Raw genomic sequence first — 16561 nt, forward strand, 5'->3', positions numbered from 1 at the left:
AGACTGCATACTTGCCCCTCTCTCCAAACTCTTGCATTCACCTCCCTAACCACCCCATCCATAAACAAATTATACAACCATGGGGACATCACACACCCCTGCCGCAAACTGACATTCACTGGGAACCAATCACCCTCCTCTCTTCCTACTCGTATACATGCCTTACATCCTTGGTAAAAACTTTTCACTGCTTCTAGCATCTTACCTCCCACACCATATACTCTGAAAACCTTCCATAAAGCATCTCTATGAACCCTACCATATGCCCTCTCCAGATCCATAAATGTTACATACAAATTCATCTGTTTTTCACAAAGCAAACATCTGATCCACACATCTTCGGCCACTTTCTGAAATGAAATCTTTGGGGACACTATGTGGTTGATTTCTGTTGTTCTTCTTTGCTATTGGTACAGTTGTGTTACTGCTAATTCATCTATCTCCAGTTTTACACATGGGGGAGTTGCAAGACAAGCTCAGTCCTTGAAGTGGAATATCTATTTATTTCTTCCAGTACATTTTCTGGGAAAAGCTCTAAACTAACAGGTCTTCAGGGTTTAGTAGTGCTGGAAGCCCCAACATGGGCCATATAACCTTGGTGCAGGAGACTCCTTCTGTAATGCTCCACCCTTTGGTTCATAACTCAGATTTTTGCAGGACCCACCCTCAAAGTCCTCTGGGTTTTTTAAACACTTCTTCAAACAGAGGTTTGGAGAATGTCTAACATGATCTTATATAAAGTGTTTGTCCTTCTATTAAATACAATACCATTCAGTCCCTCCTTGAAAAATCTGATGTCTTGGGCATGACTGAAGCCCTATGTTATGAGTTCCTCTCTAGGCTTTTACACAAGAATAAGGTTGGTAATACTACTGCCTCATATAAGAGTACCCCTAAACAACCCGTTTCTAGGCTTCAGCATTAACCTATAGGAGCATTTTTTGATAAACTCTCCAATCTTTCTGTGGGGACCAACTGCTTTTCCTCTGCAATCGAAGTGGGAGAGTAGGTAACAGTTAGTAGGCAGCCAATGACCAGGGAGGTATATTACCAGTACTACCTACCTGGGTATCAGAAGGGCTAGTGACAGCTGCTCAGAGAGCCAGCACTTCAATGGTTGTCAAGTTACACTCCTCTGACCCAAGTAGATGTCTTTTCTTTCAGACTCACTCATATGTAGAATACTGGCACTCTGTCCACAAACACACACTCTCTCCTTGTCATATGTAACACTCGACAACACTGCTCAGTCTTCATAACTCTAGATTTTCCTGTGGTTAGCACTATGGTCTGGCCCTGCCTTTTGGCAAAATGGTAAGAGCAGTAAATAGAAGCAGTCACTAGGAACATTGGGTAGGAGTCTCTGCAGACACTGTGCTAGAGTTGTCCTCTGCCAGCGGCCTGTTAAAGGTAAGGCACTAAAGGTTAAAATGCAGCACTGAGTTCACTAGTTATGGTGACTCTATTACCTTGGCCATCCCCTTCAAGGAGTTCCAACTGAAACAGGCATCAGAGATATAGATAGACAGACAGACAGACAGACAGACAGATAGATAGATAGATAGATAGATAGATAGACCTATTAATTGGGAGCTTTCTGAAATCTAGACCTTTTCATTTAACAGTTTTTTCTGAGTCTATCTCAATGTTTACACAATCTTTTTCCTTACAGACATGGGCTCCAAGAGAATTAGTGAATCATATATTACAGACATATAATTAAGTCAGGACTCTTCTCTTTGATGACAGCCTTTAATGGGTTAACATAAATCTTAAATCCTAGAATCAATGCTAAGAATGATATTAACAGATCTTAAAATAGCACTTTGTAATCAATGTGTAAAAGATATCACCAAGACAGCGTAATGCTTTCTGCCCAGCTAAACCTCTTTTAAAAGACTTTTGGACTTTATATATTACTGTGAGGAACAATAGCTGTGCTCCTTAAAGCCTTGGTAAGGAATATCTCTAAATGGTTTAAGAAACTACTCTTTTTCCTCAACCTGGGCTTTATGTTAAAACACATGATGTGAGGAAGTTAACATCTATCTTAAGTCTTAATCATGAACCTTTCTTTCTAAAAAAGAAAATCAAGAAAAAGCTATCTTTTGCACTCATTTACCACATTCTTCTGACGGTACTTTAGCTTATACATTGCTGATCTACCTTGTGTGGCTCTGGGGGATTCATCCTTCACAAAAGACATTCTAGTGTGCTACTAATTCACAACTGAAGATGCTTATTTCTGCCTTTGGGATAACTCTTCTTTTCCAAAAGATTATCCATAAACCCTCCTTTTTCATGTGGGTATACTTCCAAGCTTGCAGGACTGATTGTAGAGAGAAATCCTCAAAAATGTTTCTTTCAAAGGCAGTACCCACTGAACTCTTTTCTCGTGTTACATTTGCTTTACCTTACCTTCCTTGTCTCTACAACAATAAAGCAATCTTTATCAAGTGTAACCAATTTTGGTTTAATGCTTGTGATCTATGAATTCTGACCTCTGACTGGTTTGGAAGAAGTAGGTAAATGATGATATCACTGTGGCAGTCTCTGAATGGGAGGATATCACTGGATCGGGAAAGCCAGTGACTCTCCACCAGAAGGATCAAACATTCAAAGGTCCTTAACTTGATATATCTAAACAATATCACCTCAAAGAGATAAAGTTTCTGAACTTTTCAAAACCTTAAATTTTTGCATGCATTTAACATGTTCCCATGTGTCACATATTCTCTTCTCTCACCTTGGGTAACATGGCGACCTATAAGAGAACTATATGAAGATGGGGGTAATTCAGGAAATTAGCTTAAAACAAAATCTGGGTTATGAGACATCCTACCTTATATCAGTGCTGCCTTATGAAACTAAAAGTACTTGGACTGTAAAAAAGACTCACAGCAAGGGAAGACGATGGTGCCGTAGAAGGGTTACTGGTGGCAGCTGTAAAGGAAGTAACGAGACCACTACTGCTGCTATCAGGAGAGCCTGGGGTTGGAGCAGATGTAGGTGGGGCAAGAGGCACAGTGGGTACAAAAGGTGGGGGTAATGCCAAAAGACGTTTCCGATCCTCCATATACAGGTCAATCAATTGATCCAACTTAGATTCGATGTCATCAACCTAGAAGAAAATCAAAAGGTAATCATCTATTCTTCTGATAAGAAAATGTTTATCCTTTAAATGCAATGCAAACAATAATGTTAACATATGATGGCACAAACAAACAACAGCCAAGTACTTAACAGATTTTTTTTATTATACTTTGTCGTTGTCTCCCGTGTTAGCGAGGTAGCACAAGGAAACAGACGAAAGAATGGCCCAACCCACCCACATAAACATATATATACATACATGTCCACACATGCACATATACATACCTATACATCTCAATGTATATAATATATATATATATATATTTTTTTTTTTTTTTATACTTTGTCGCTGCCTCCCGCGTTTGCGAGGTAGCGCAAGGAAACAGACGAAAGAAATGGCCCAACCCCGCCCCATACACATGTATATACATACGTCCACACACGCAAATATACATACCTACACAGCTTTCCATGGTTTACCCCAGACGCTTCACATGCCTTGATTCAATCCACTGACAGCACGTCAACCCCGGTATACCACATCGCTCCAATTCACTCTATTCCTTGCCCTCCTTTCACCCTCCTGCATGTTCAGGCCCCGATCACACAAAATCTTTTTCACTCCATCTTTCCACCTCCAATTTGGTCTCCCTCTTCTCCTCGTTCCCTCCACCTCCGACACATATATCCTCTTGGTCAATCTTTCCTCACTCATTCTCTCCATGTGTCCAAACCACTTCAAAACACCCTCTTCTGCTCTCTCAACCACGCTCTTTTTATTTCCACACATCTCTCTTACCCTTACGTTACTCACTCGATCAAACCACCTCACACCACACATTGTCCTCAAACATCTCATTTCCAGCACCTCCATCCTCCTGCGCACAACTCTATCCATAGCCCACGCCTCGCAACCATACAACATTGTTGGAACCACTATTCCTTCAAACATACCCATTTTTGCTTTCCGAGATAATGTTCTCGACTTCCACACATTCTTCAAGGCCCCCAGAATTTTCGCCCCATCCCCCACCCTATGATCCACTTCCGCTTCCATGGTTCCATCCGCTGCCAGATCCACTCCCAGATATCTAAAACACTTCACTTCCTCCAGTTTTTCTCCATTCAAACTCACCTCCCAATTGACTTGACCCTCAACCCTACTGTACCTAATAACCTTGCTCTTATTCACATTTACTCTTAACTTTCTTCTTCCACACACTTTACCAAACTCAGTCACCAGCTTCTGCAGTTTCTCACATGAATCAGCCACCAGCGCTGTATCATCAGCGAACAACAACTGACTCACTTCCCAAGCTCTCTCATCCCCAACAGACTTCATACTTGCCCCTCTTTCCAAAACTCTTGCATTTACCTCCCTAACAACCCCATCCATAAACAAATTAAACAACCATGGAGACATCACACACCCCTGCCGCAAACCTACATTCACTGAGAACCAATCACTTTCCTCTCTTCCTACACGTACACATGCCTTACATCCTCGATAAAAACTTTTCACTGCTTCTAACAACTTTCCTCCCACACCATATATTCTTAATACCTTCCACAGAGCATCTCTATCAACTCTATCATATGCCTTCTCCAGATCCATAAATGCTACATACAAATCCATTTGCTTTTCTAAGTATTTCTCGCATACATTCTTCAAAGCAAACACCTGATCCACACATCCTCTACCACTTCTGAAACCACACTGCTCTTCCCCAATCTGATGCTCTGTACATGCCTTCACCCTCTCAATCAATACCCTCCCATATAATTTACCAGGAATACTCAACAAACTTATACCTCTGTAATTTGAGCACTCACTCTTATCCCCTTAGCCTTTGTACAATGGCACTATGCACGCATTCCGCCAATCCTCAGGCACCTCACCCTGAGTCATACATACATTAAATAACCTTACCAACCAGTCAACAATACAGTCACCCCCTTTTTTAATAAATTCCACTGCAATACCATCCAAACCTGCTGCCTTGCCGGCTTTCATCTTCCGCAAAGCTTTTACTACCTCTTCTCTGTTTACCAAATCATTTTCCCTAACCCTCTCACTTTGCACACCACCTCGACCAAAACACCCTATATCTGCCACTCTATCATCAAACACATTCAACAAACCTTCAAAATACTCACTCCATCTCCTTCTCACATCACCACTACTTGTTATCACCTCCCCATTTGCGCCCTTCACTGAAGTTCCCATTTGCTCCCTTGTCTTACGCACTTTATTTACCTCCTTCCAGAAACTCTTTTTATTCTCCCTAAAATTTAATGATATTCTCTCACCCCAACTCTCATTTGCCCTTTTTTTCACCTCTTGCACCTTTCTCTTGACCTCCTGTCTCTTTCTTTTATACATCTCCCACTCAATTGCATTTTTTCCCTGCAAAAATTGTCTAAATGCCTCTCTCTTCTCTTTCACTAATACTCTTACTTCTTCATCCCACCACTCACTACCCTTTCTAATCAACCCACCTCCCACTCTTCTCATGCCACAAGCATCTTTTGCGCAATCCATCACTGATTCCCTAAATACATCCCATTCCTCCCCCACTCCCCTTACTTCCATTGTTCTCACCTTTTTCCATTCTGTACTCAGTCTCTCCTGATACTTCCTCACACAAGTCTCCTTCCCAAGCTCACTTACTCTCACCACCCTCTTCACCCCAACATTCACTCTTCTTTTCTGAAAACCCATACAAATCTTCACCTTAGCCTCCACAAGATAATGATCAGACATCCCTCCAGTTGCACCTCTCAGCACATTAACATCCAAAAGTCTCTCTTTCGCGCGCCTGTCAATTAACACGTAATCCAATAACGCTCCCTGGCCATCTCTCCTACTTACATAAGTATACTTATATATATCTCGCTTTTTAAACCAGGTATTCCCAATCATCAGTCCTTTTTCAGCACATAAATCTACAAGCTCTTCACCATTTCCATTTACAACACTGAACACCCCATGTATACCAATTATTCCCTCAACTGCCACATTACTCACCTTTGCATTCAAATCACCCATCACTATAACCCGGTCTCGTGCATCAAAACCACTAACACACTCATTCAGCTGCTCCCAAAACACTTGCCTCTCATGATCTTTCTTCTCATGCCCAGGTGCATATGCACCAATAATCACCCATCTCTCTCCATCAACTTTCAGTTTTACCCATATTAATCGAGAATTTACTTTCTTACATTCTATCACATACTCCCACAACTCCTGTTTCAGGAGTATTGCTACTCCTTCCCTTGCTCTTGTCTTCTCACTAACCCCTGACTTTACTCCCAAGACATTCCCAAACCACTCTTCCCCTTTACCCTTGAGCTTCGTTTCACTCAGAGCCAAAACATCCAGGTTCCTTTCCTCAAACATACTACCTATCTCTCCTTTTTTCACATCTTGGTTACATCCACACACATTTAGGCACCCCAATCTGAGCCTTCGAGGAGGATGAGCACTCCCTGCGTGACTCCTTCTGTTTCCCAGTTTAGAAAGTTAAAAAAATACAAGGAGGGGAGGATTTCTGGCCCCCCACTCCCGTCCCCTCTAGTCGCTTTCTACGACATACATTAAATAACCTTACCAACCAGTCAACAATACAGTCACCCCCTTTCTCAAAAAATTCCACGACAATACCTTCCAAACCCATTGCATTGCCAGCTTTCATCTTCCGCAAAGCATTTAGTACCTCTTTTCTGTTTACCAAATCATTTTCCCTAACCCTCTCACTGTGCACACCACCTCGACCAAAACACCCTATATCTGCCACTCTATCAACAAGCACATTCAACAAACCTTCAAAATACTCACTCCATCTTCTTACATCACCACTACTTGTTACCACCTCCCCATTAGCACCCTTCACTGATGTTCTCATTTACTCCCTTGTCTTACGCACTTTATTTACGTCCTTCCGAAACATCTATCTATTCTTCCTAAAATTTAATGATAATCTCTCACCCCAACTCTCATTTGTCCTCTTTTTCACCTCTTGCACCTTTCTCTTGACCTCCTGCCTCTTTCTTTTATACATCTCCCACTCATTTGCATTATTTCCCTGCAAAAATCGTCCAAATGCCTCTCTCTTCTCTTTCACAAATAATCTTACTTCTTTATCCCACCACTCACTACCCTTTCTAATCTGCCCACCTCCCATGCTTCTTATGCCACAAGCATCTTTTACGCAAGCCATCACTGCTTCCCTAAATACATCCCATTCCTCCCCCACTTCCCATATGTCCTTTGTTCTCACCTTTTTCCATTCTGTACTCAGTCTCTCCTGGTACTTCCTCACACAAGTCTCCTTAATTTAATAGTAATATCCCACAAAATGTCACTGGGGATGTGGAGAGAATCAGAGGGGCTGATAAACCCTCATTAACATATCTCGTCTTCAAATACTGTAACATGGAAACTGAGAATATCAATAAAGATACATCAGTTGTAAAATAAAATCACATAATGCTTTAGTTTGATCATGTGGTTAATGAGGATATAAAAAAAGAGAGATGAAACCAAACTCAAAGAAGAGATATAATCCTGAAAACCACACATAACTAAATTATTTCTTTCGGAATGTAAAAAGAGATGTAGAGTTCAGAAGACATATTACATATTATTGTTATGGAAGGTTCTGTATAATTTACAATGAAAGGGTAGGAACATGGGTAAATCTAGCTTCAAATACACAGAGATAGAAAAAAAAAAGGAGTGTGGTTCAATAAAAGATGTCAAAAAGTAAAAGAGCTTTTGAATGTATTGTTGAGATCTGAAGATGTCACTATAGCCAATCAGCATTTAAGTGGTACAGGAGACCAAGGAATGAGTGTAGCTAGATAGAAGAGGGGAAGAGAGAAACTCCAAAAGAATAATACAGAGATGGAAACAGATAATCCAATTTTTTTCCATAAATTTATCAGAAATAAATTGTAAGTTCAAGAGCAGCTAATCAGGATAGGGATTTAAAAAGAAAAGTTGAGGAAACACAGAATATCAAACAAGGTAGGAATATAGAAAGTAAATCACTAAATACAGTAAGTTGGGCAATGAGAGACCATTATTGTCCAGATTTGGAGTTGAGGTTAGGATAGGCTCATTTGATTCTCTCTGACATTCGTTACCTAGGACCAGGTTGGTCAGTGCCATGTTCCTCCCATCTTCAACTCCATATAAGGACAATAATGATCTTGCATGGCCCAACTTTCAGTATCTAGTGATGGACTTTGTATATTCCTGCCTCATTTAATATTGTTGTTCTGTCTCCTCAACTTTAAGTTTTTCTATATTTCTGTTTCCATATTTTGTATCTAGACTGTAACCTATAGTACCCTTCATGATACACTGAAACAGTTTTGCATTTGGTATATTCCCATACGTTTATGTGCTATGGACTGTATTTTTTCTGAATGTTTCTTTTTCATATTTAGTTTGTGTATTACATATATCCTAGGTTTGTGATAGTTCTTTTCTTTTTTTTTGTAGGTTCACTGTTCGTTGTTGGCTGATGATACAGCACTGGCAGTTGATTCAGGTGAGAAACTGCAGAAGCTGGTGACTGAGTTTGGTAAAGTGTGTGAAAGAAGAAAGCTGAGAGCCAATGTCAACAGGGGGGTAAGTTTGAATGGAGAAAAACTGGAGGAAGTGAAGTGTTTTAAACATCTGGGAGTGGACTTGGCAGCAGATGGAACCATGGAAGTGGAAGTGAGTCACAGGGTGGGGGAGGGGGCGAAAGTTCTGAGAGCATTAAAAAATGTGTGGAAGGTATATATATATATATATATATATATATATATATATATATATATATATATATATATATATATTCTTTTATATATATATATATATATATTTTTTTTTTTTTTTTTTTTTTTTTTTTTTTATACTTTGTCGCTGTCTCCCGCGTTTGCGAGGTAGCGCAAGGAAACAGACGAAAGAAATGGCCCAACCCCCCCCCCCATACACATGTACATACACACGTCCACACACGCAAATATTCATACCTACACAGCTTTCCATGGTTTACCCCAGACGCTTCACATGCCTTGATTCAATCCACTGACAGCACGTCAACCCCTGTATACCACATCGCTCCAATTCACTCTATTCCTTGCCCTCCTTTCACCCTCCTGCATGTTCAGGCCCCGATCACACAAAATCCTTTTCACTCCATCTTTCCACCTCCAATTTGGTCTCCCTCTTCTCCTCGTTCCCTCCACCTCCGACACATATATCCTCTTGGTCAATCTTTCCTCACTCATTCTCTCCATGTGCCCAAACCACTTCAAAACACCCTCTTCTGCTCTCTCAACCACGCTCTTTTTATTTCCACACATCTCTCTTACCCTTACGTTACTTACTCGATCAAACCACCTCACACCACACATTGTCCTCAAACATCTCATTTCCAGCACATCCATCCTCCTACGCACAACTCTATCCATAGCCCACGCCTCGCAACCATACAACATTGTTGGAACTACTATTCCTTCAAACATACCCATTTTTGCTTTCCGGGATAATGTTCTCGACTTCCACACATTTTTCAAGGCTCCCAAAATTTTCGCCCCCTCCCCCACCCTATGATCCACTTCCGCTTCCATGGTTCCATCCGCTGACAGATCCACTCCCAGATATCTAAAACACTTCACTTCCTCCAGCCTCTCACCATTCAAACTCACCTCCCAATTGACTTGACCCTCAACCCTACTGTACCTAATAACCTTGCTCTTATTGACATTTACTCTTAACTTTCTTCTTCCACACACTTTACCAAACTCCGTCACCAGCTTCTGCAGTTTCTCACATGAATCCGCCACCAGCGCTGTATCATCAGCGAACAACAACTGACTCACTTCCCAAGCTCTCTCATCCCCAACAGACTTCATACTTGCCCCTCTTTCCAAAACTCTTGCATTTACCTCCCTAACAACCCCATCCATAAACAAATTAAACAACCATGGAGACATCACACACCCCTGCCGCAAACCTACATTCACTGAGAACCAATCACTTTCCTCTCTTCCTACACGTACACATGCCTTACATCCTCGATAAAAACTTTTCACTGCTTCTAACAACTTTCCTCCCACACCATATATTCTTAATACCTTCCACAGAGCATCTCTATCAACTCTATCATATGCCTTCTCCAGATCCATAAATGCTACATACAAATCCATTTGCTTTTCTAAGTATTTCTCACATACATTCTTCAAAGCAAACACCTGATCCACACATCCTCTACCACTTCTGAAACCACACTGCTCTTCCCCAATCTGATGCTCTGTACATGCCTTCACCCTCTCAATCAATACCCTCCCATATAATTTACCAGGAATACTCAACAAACTTATACCTCTGTAATTTGAGCACTCACTCTTATCCCCTTTGCCTTTGTACAATGGCACTATGCAAGCATTCCGCCAATCCTCAGGCACCTCACCTCATATATATATATATATATATATATATATATATATATATATATATATATATATATATTCTTTTATATATATATATATCTTTTCTTTTTCTTTTAAACTATTCGCCATTTCCCGCGTTAGCGAGGTAGCATTAGGAACAGAGGACTGGGCCTTTTTTGGAATATCCTCACCTGGCCCCCTCTGTTCCTTCTTTTGGAAAAAAAACAAAAAAAAAACGAGAGGGGAGGATTTCCAGCCCCCCGCTCCCTCCCCTGTTAGTCGCCTTCTACGACACGCAGGGAATACGTGAGAAGTATTCTTAATCCCCTATCCCCAGGGATAATATATATATATATATATATATATATATATATATATATATATATATATATATATATATATATATATATATATTTCATTTATTTTGTTTTGTCGCTGTCTCCCACGTTTCCGAGGTAGCGCAAGGAAACAGACGAAAGAAATGGCCCAACCCACCCCCATACACATGTATATACACACACATCCACACACACAAATATACATACCTATACATCTCAATGTACACATATATATACACACACAGACACATACATATATACCCATGCACACAATTCACACTGTCTGCCTTTATTTTATTTATTTATATATTTTGCTTTGTCGCTGTCTCCCACGTTTTATATATATATATATATATATATATATATATATATATATATATATATATATATATATTTTTTTTTTTTTTCTTCAAACTATTCGCCATTTCCCGCATTAGCGAGGTAGTGTTAAGAACAGAGGACTGGGCCTTTGAGGGAATACCCTCACCTGGCCCAATTCTCTGTTCCTTCTTTTGGAAAAAAAAAAAAAAAAAAAAAAAAAAAAAATAGGATAGGGGATTAAGAATGCATCCCACGTATTCCCTGCGTGTCGTAGAAGGCGACTAAAAGGGGAGGGAGCGGGGGGCTGGAAATCCTCCCCTCTCGTTTTTTTTTTTTTATATATATATATATATATATATATATATATATATATATATATATATATATATATATATATATATATATATATATGCAAGAGGTGAAAAAGAGGGCAAATGAGAGTTGGGGTGAGAGAGTATCATTAAATTTTAGGGAGAATAAAAAGAGGTTCTGGAAGGAGGTAAATAAAGTGCATAAGACAAGGGAGCAAATGGGAACTTCAGTGAAGGGCGCAAATGGGGAGGTGATAACAAGTAGTGGTGATGTGAGAAGGAGATGGAGTGAGTATTTTGAAGGTTTGTTGAATGTGTTTGATGATAGAGTGGCAGATATAGGGTGTTTTGGTCGAGGTGGTGTGCAAAGTGAGAGGGTTAGGGAAAATGATTTGGTAAACAGAGAAGAGGTAGTAAAAGCTTTGCGGAAGATGAAAGCCAGCAAGGCAGCAGGTTTGGATGGTATTGCAGTGGAATTTATTAAAAAAGGGGGTGACTGTATTATCGACTGGTTGGTAAGGTTATTTAATGTATGTATGACTCATGGTGAGGTGCCTGAGGATTGGCGGAATGCGTGCATAGTGCCATTGTACAAAGGCAAAGGGGATAAGAGTGAGTGCTCAAATTACAGAGGTATAAGTTTGTTGAGTATTCTTGGTAAATTATATGGGAGGGTATTGATTGAGAGGGTGAAGGCATGTACAGAGCATCAGATTGGGGAAGAGCAGTGTGGTTTCAGAAGTGGTAGAGGATGTGTGGATCAGGTGTTTGCTTTGAAGAATGTATGTGAGAAATACTTAGAAAAGCAAATGGATTTGTATGTAGCATTTATGGATCTGGAGAAGGCATATGATAGGGTTAATAGAGATGCTCTGTGGAAGGTATTAAGAATATATGGTGTGGGAGGCAAGTTGTTAGAAGCAGTGAAAAGTTTTTATCGAGGATGTAAGGCATGTGTATGTGTAGGAAGAGAGGAAAGTGATTGGTTCTCAGTGTATGTAGGTTTGCGGCAGGGGTGTGTGATGTCTCCATGGTTGTTTAATTTGTTTATGGATGGGGTTGTTAGGGAGGTGAATGCAAGAGTTTTGGAAAAAGGGGCAAGTATGAAGTCTGTTGGGGATGAGAGAGCTTGGGAAGTGAGTCAGTTGTTGTTCGCTGATGATACAGCGCTGGTGGCTGATTCATGTGAGAAACTGCAGAAGCTGGTGACTGAGTTTGGTAAATTGTGTGAAAGAAGAAAGTTAAGAGTAAATGTGAATAAGAGCAAGGTTATTAGGTACAGTAGGGTTGAGGGTCAAGTCAATTGGGAGGTAAGTTTGAATGGAGAAAAACTGGAGGAAGTAAAGTGTTTTAGATATCTGGGAGTGGATCTGGCAGCGGATGGAACCATGGAAGCGGAAGTGGATCATAGGGTGGGGGAGGGGGCGAAAATTCTGGGAGCCTTGAAGAATGTGTGGAAGTCGAGAACATTATCTCGGAAAGCAAAAATGGGTATGTTTGAAGGAATAGTGGTTCCAACAATGTTGTATGGTTGCGAGGCGTGGGCTATGGATAGAGTTGTGCGCAGGAGGATGGATGTGCTGGAAATGAGATGTTTGAGGACAATGTGTGGTGTGAGGTGGTTTGATTGAGTAAGTAACGTAAGGGTAAGAGAGATGTGTGGAAATAAAAAGAGCGTGGTTGAGAGAGCAGAAGAGGGCGTTTTGAAATGGTTTGGGCACATGGAGAGAATGAGTGAGGAAAGATTGACCAAGAGGATATATGTGTCGGAGGTGGAGGGAACGAGGAGAAGTGGAAGACCAAATTGGAGGTGGAAAGATGGAGTGAAAAAGATTTTGTGTGATCGGGGCTTAAACATGCAGGAGGGCGAAAGGAGGGCAAGGAATGGAGTGAGTTGGATCGATGTGGTATACCGGGGTTGACGTGCTGTCAGTGGATTGAATCAGGGCATGTGAAGCGACTGGGGTAAACCATGGAAAGCTGTGTAGGTATGTATATTTGCGTGTGTGGACGTATGTATATACATGTGTATGGGGGTGGGTTGGGCCATTTCTTTCGTCTGTTTCCTTGCGCTACCTCGCAAACGCGGGAGACAGCGGCAAAAAAAAAAAAATATATATATATATATATATATATATATATATATATATATATATATATATATATTTTTTTTTTTTCTACTTTGCTTCGTTGCTGTTTCCCGCGTTAGCAAGGTAGCGCAAGGAAACAGACGAAAGAATGGCCCAACCTACCCACATACACATGTATATACATACACGTCCACACACACAAAATATACATACCTATACATCTCAACGAATACATATATATACACACAGACATATACATATATACACATGTACATAACTCATACTGTCTGCCTTTATTCATTCCCATCGCCACCCTGCCACACATGAAATAACAACCCCCTCCCCCCTCATGTGCGCAAGGTAGTGCTAGGAAGACAAGAAAGGCCACATTCGTTCACGCTCAGTCTCTAGCTGTCATGTAATAATGCACCGAAACCACAGCTCCCTTTCCACATCCAGGCCCCACACAACTTTCCATGGTTTACCCCAGACGCTTCACATGCCCTGGTTCAATCCATTGACAGCACGTCAACCCCAGTATACCACATCATTCCAATTCACTCTATTCCTTGCACGCCTTTCACCCTCCTGCATGTTCAGGCCCCGATCACTCAAAGTCTTTTTCACTCCACCTTTCCACCTCCAATTTGGTCTCCCACTTCTCATTCCCTCCACCTCTGACACATATATCCTCTCTGTCAATCTTTCCTCACTCATTCTCTCCATGTGACCAAACCATTTCAAAACACCCTCTTCTGCTCTCTCAACCACACTCTTTTTATTACCACACATCTCTCTTACCCTTTCATTACTTACTCGATCAAATCATCACACACCACATATTGTCCTCAAAAATCTCATTTCCAGCACATCCACCCTCCTCCACACAACTCAATCTATAGCCCACGCCTCGTAACAACATATCATTGTTGGAAGCACTATTCCTCAAACATACCCATTTTTGCTTTCCAAGATAACGTTCTCGACTTCCACACATTCTTCAACGCTCCCAGAACTTTCGCCCCCTGACTTCCACTCATTCTTCAACACTCCCAGAACTTTCGCCCCCTCCCCCACCCTATGATTCACTTCTGCTTCCATGGTTCCATCCGCTACCAAATCCACTCCCAGATATCTAAAACACTTCACTTCCTCCAGTTCTTCTCCACTCAAACTTACCTCCCAATTGACTTGTCACTCAACCCTACTGTACCTAATAACCTTGCTCTTATTCACATTTACTCCTAGCTTTCTTCTTTCACACACTTTACTGAACTCAGTCACCAGCTTCTGCAGTTTCTCACCCGAATCAGCCACCAGCGCTGTATCATCAGTGAACAACAACTGACTCACTTCCCAAGCTCTCTCATCCACATAACCTATATTATTTGCTTTGTTGCTGTCTCCCACATTAGCAGGGTAGTGCAAGGAAACAGACAAAAGAATGGCCCCACCCACCCTCATACACATGAATATACGTACACGTCCACACACGCAAATATACATACCTATACATCTTAATGTATACATATATATACACACACAGACATATACATATATATACATGTAAATAATTCATACTGTCTGCCTTTATTGATTCCCATCGCCACCCCGCCACACATTAAATAACAATCCCCTCCCCCCGCATGTGCGTGAGGTAACGCTAGGAAAAGACAATAAAGGCCACATTCATTTACACTCAGTCTCTAGCTGCCACGTATAATACACAGAAACCACAGCTCCCTTTCCACATCCAAGCCCCACAGAACTTTCCATGGTTTACCCAAGACGCTTCACATGCCCTGGTTCAATCCATTGACAGCATGTCGACCCTGGTATACCACATCGTTCCAATTCACTCTATTCCTTGCAAGCTTTTCACCCTCTTGCATGTTCAGGCCCCGATCACTCAAAATCTTTTTCACTCCATCTTTCCACCTCCAATTTGGTTTCCCACTTCTCCTCGTTCCTTCCACCTCTGACACATATATCCTCTTTATCAATGTCTCCTCACTCATTCTCTCCATATCCCTACACTATTTCAATGCACCCTTTTCTGCTCTCTCAACCATTATCTTTTTATTTCCACACATCTCTCTCACCCTTTCATTACTTACTCAATCAGACCACCTCACACCACATACTGTCCTCAAACATTTCATTTCCAACACATCCACCCTCCTCCGTACAACCCTATCTATAGTCCATGTGTTCTTATGTGGGTTGCGTCTTTTTTCCGTCTTTTCCTGGCACTAGTGCAGGCAACAGCCCATTGCAATCAGGCATAAAAAAGTGCATGTGCCTGTGTTTATGTGTGTGTGTAAGTGTGTGTTGAGGGAAGAAATAAAGACATGAAAACAAACAAAAAACAGACGAAGTAAAAGTTGAAATAAAAAGAAAATCCTAGTTGATGACAGGTGACCACCATCTTGTTTGTGGATCATTCAATGATGCTAGCAGAGAGGAAAGAGGAACTGAAGTAGGTGAATGAGCTATATGGTGTGAAAAGGAAGAAAATTGAAGGAAATGGTCAGTAAGTGTAAAGTGATTCTTTTTGAAAGGAAAAGGTGAAGTAGTAAGCTTTTCGATACCAAACAATAAATGAAGATAGGAAACTGAAGCATATGATTAGGATGGGTGTTGAACTCATGAAAAACTGTTGAAAGAGATTAACCCAGTGGCTTAGTCTCTTAGTCCTTTCAACAATCCTCCACCCTTACACTAAACCAATATATCTGTAAATCCTTCTTGACCGTCCTCTTACTCTTGAGAGAGGTCTCTGGTAACCTTGGTCCTGCATTTTATGAAGAACTTTTATACTGTCACCCCTTGCCCTTCTCAATCATGTGATGCATAACTTTTCTTTGTAGCTCATCTCTCTTTATTTAGGTACCATCTTGAATGCTCTTTTCATGACCCTCTCAGTCATATCTTTGTACTTCTTCAAGGATGGTGA

At 40.9% G+C, this 16561-nt stretch overlaps 1 protein-coding gene across 1 annotated transcript in view; it reads right to left on the reverse strand.

Annotated features, from left to right (window-relative positions):
- The window catches only part of LOC139749182 (potassium voltage-gated channel subfamily KQT member 1-like), a 953229-nt gene that overhangs the window by 78950 nt on the left and 857718 nt on the right, over positions 1-16561 (reverse strand). The window contains 1 exon segment of the mRNA XM_071662846.1: positions 2900-3121. Coding sequence (XP_071518947.1) covers positions 2900-3121 — 222 coding nt within the window.

The sequence above is a fragment of the Panulirus ornatus genome, chromosome 6 (genome assembly GCF_036320965.1).
Source record: "Panulirus ornatus isolate Po-2019 chromosome 6, ASM3632096v1, whole genome shotgun sequence".
NCBI lineage: Eukaryota > Metazoa > Arthropoda > Malacostraca > Decapoda > Palinuridae > Panulirus > Panulirus ornatus.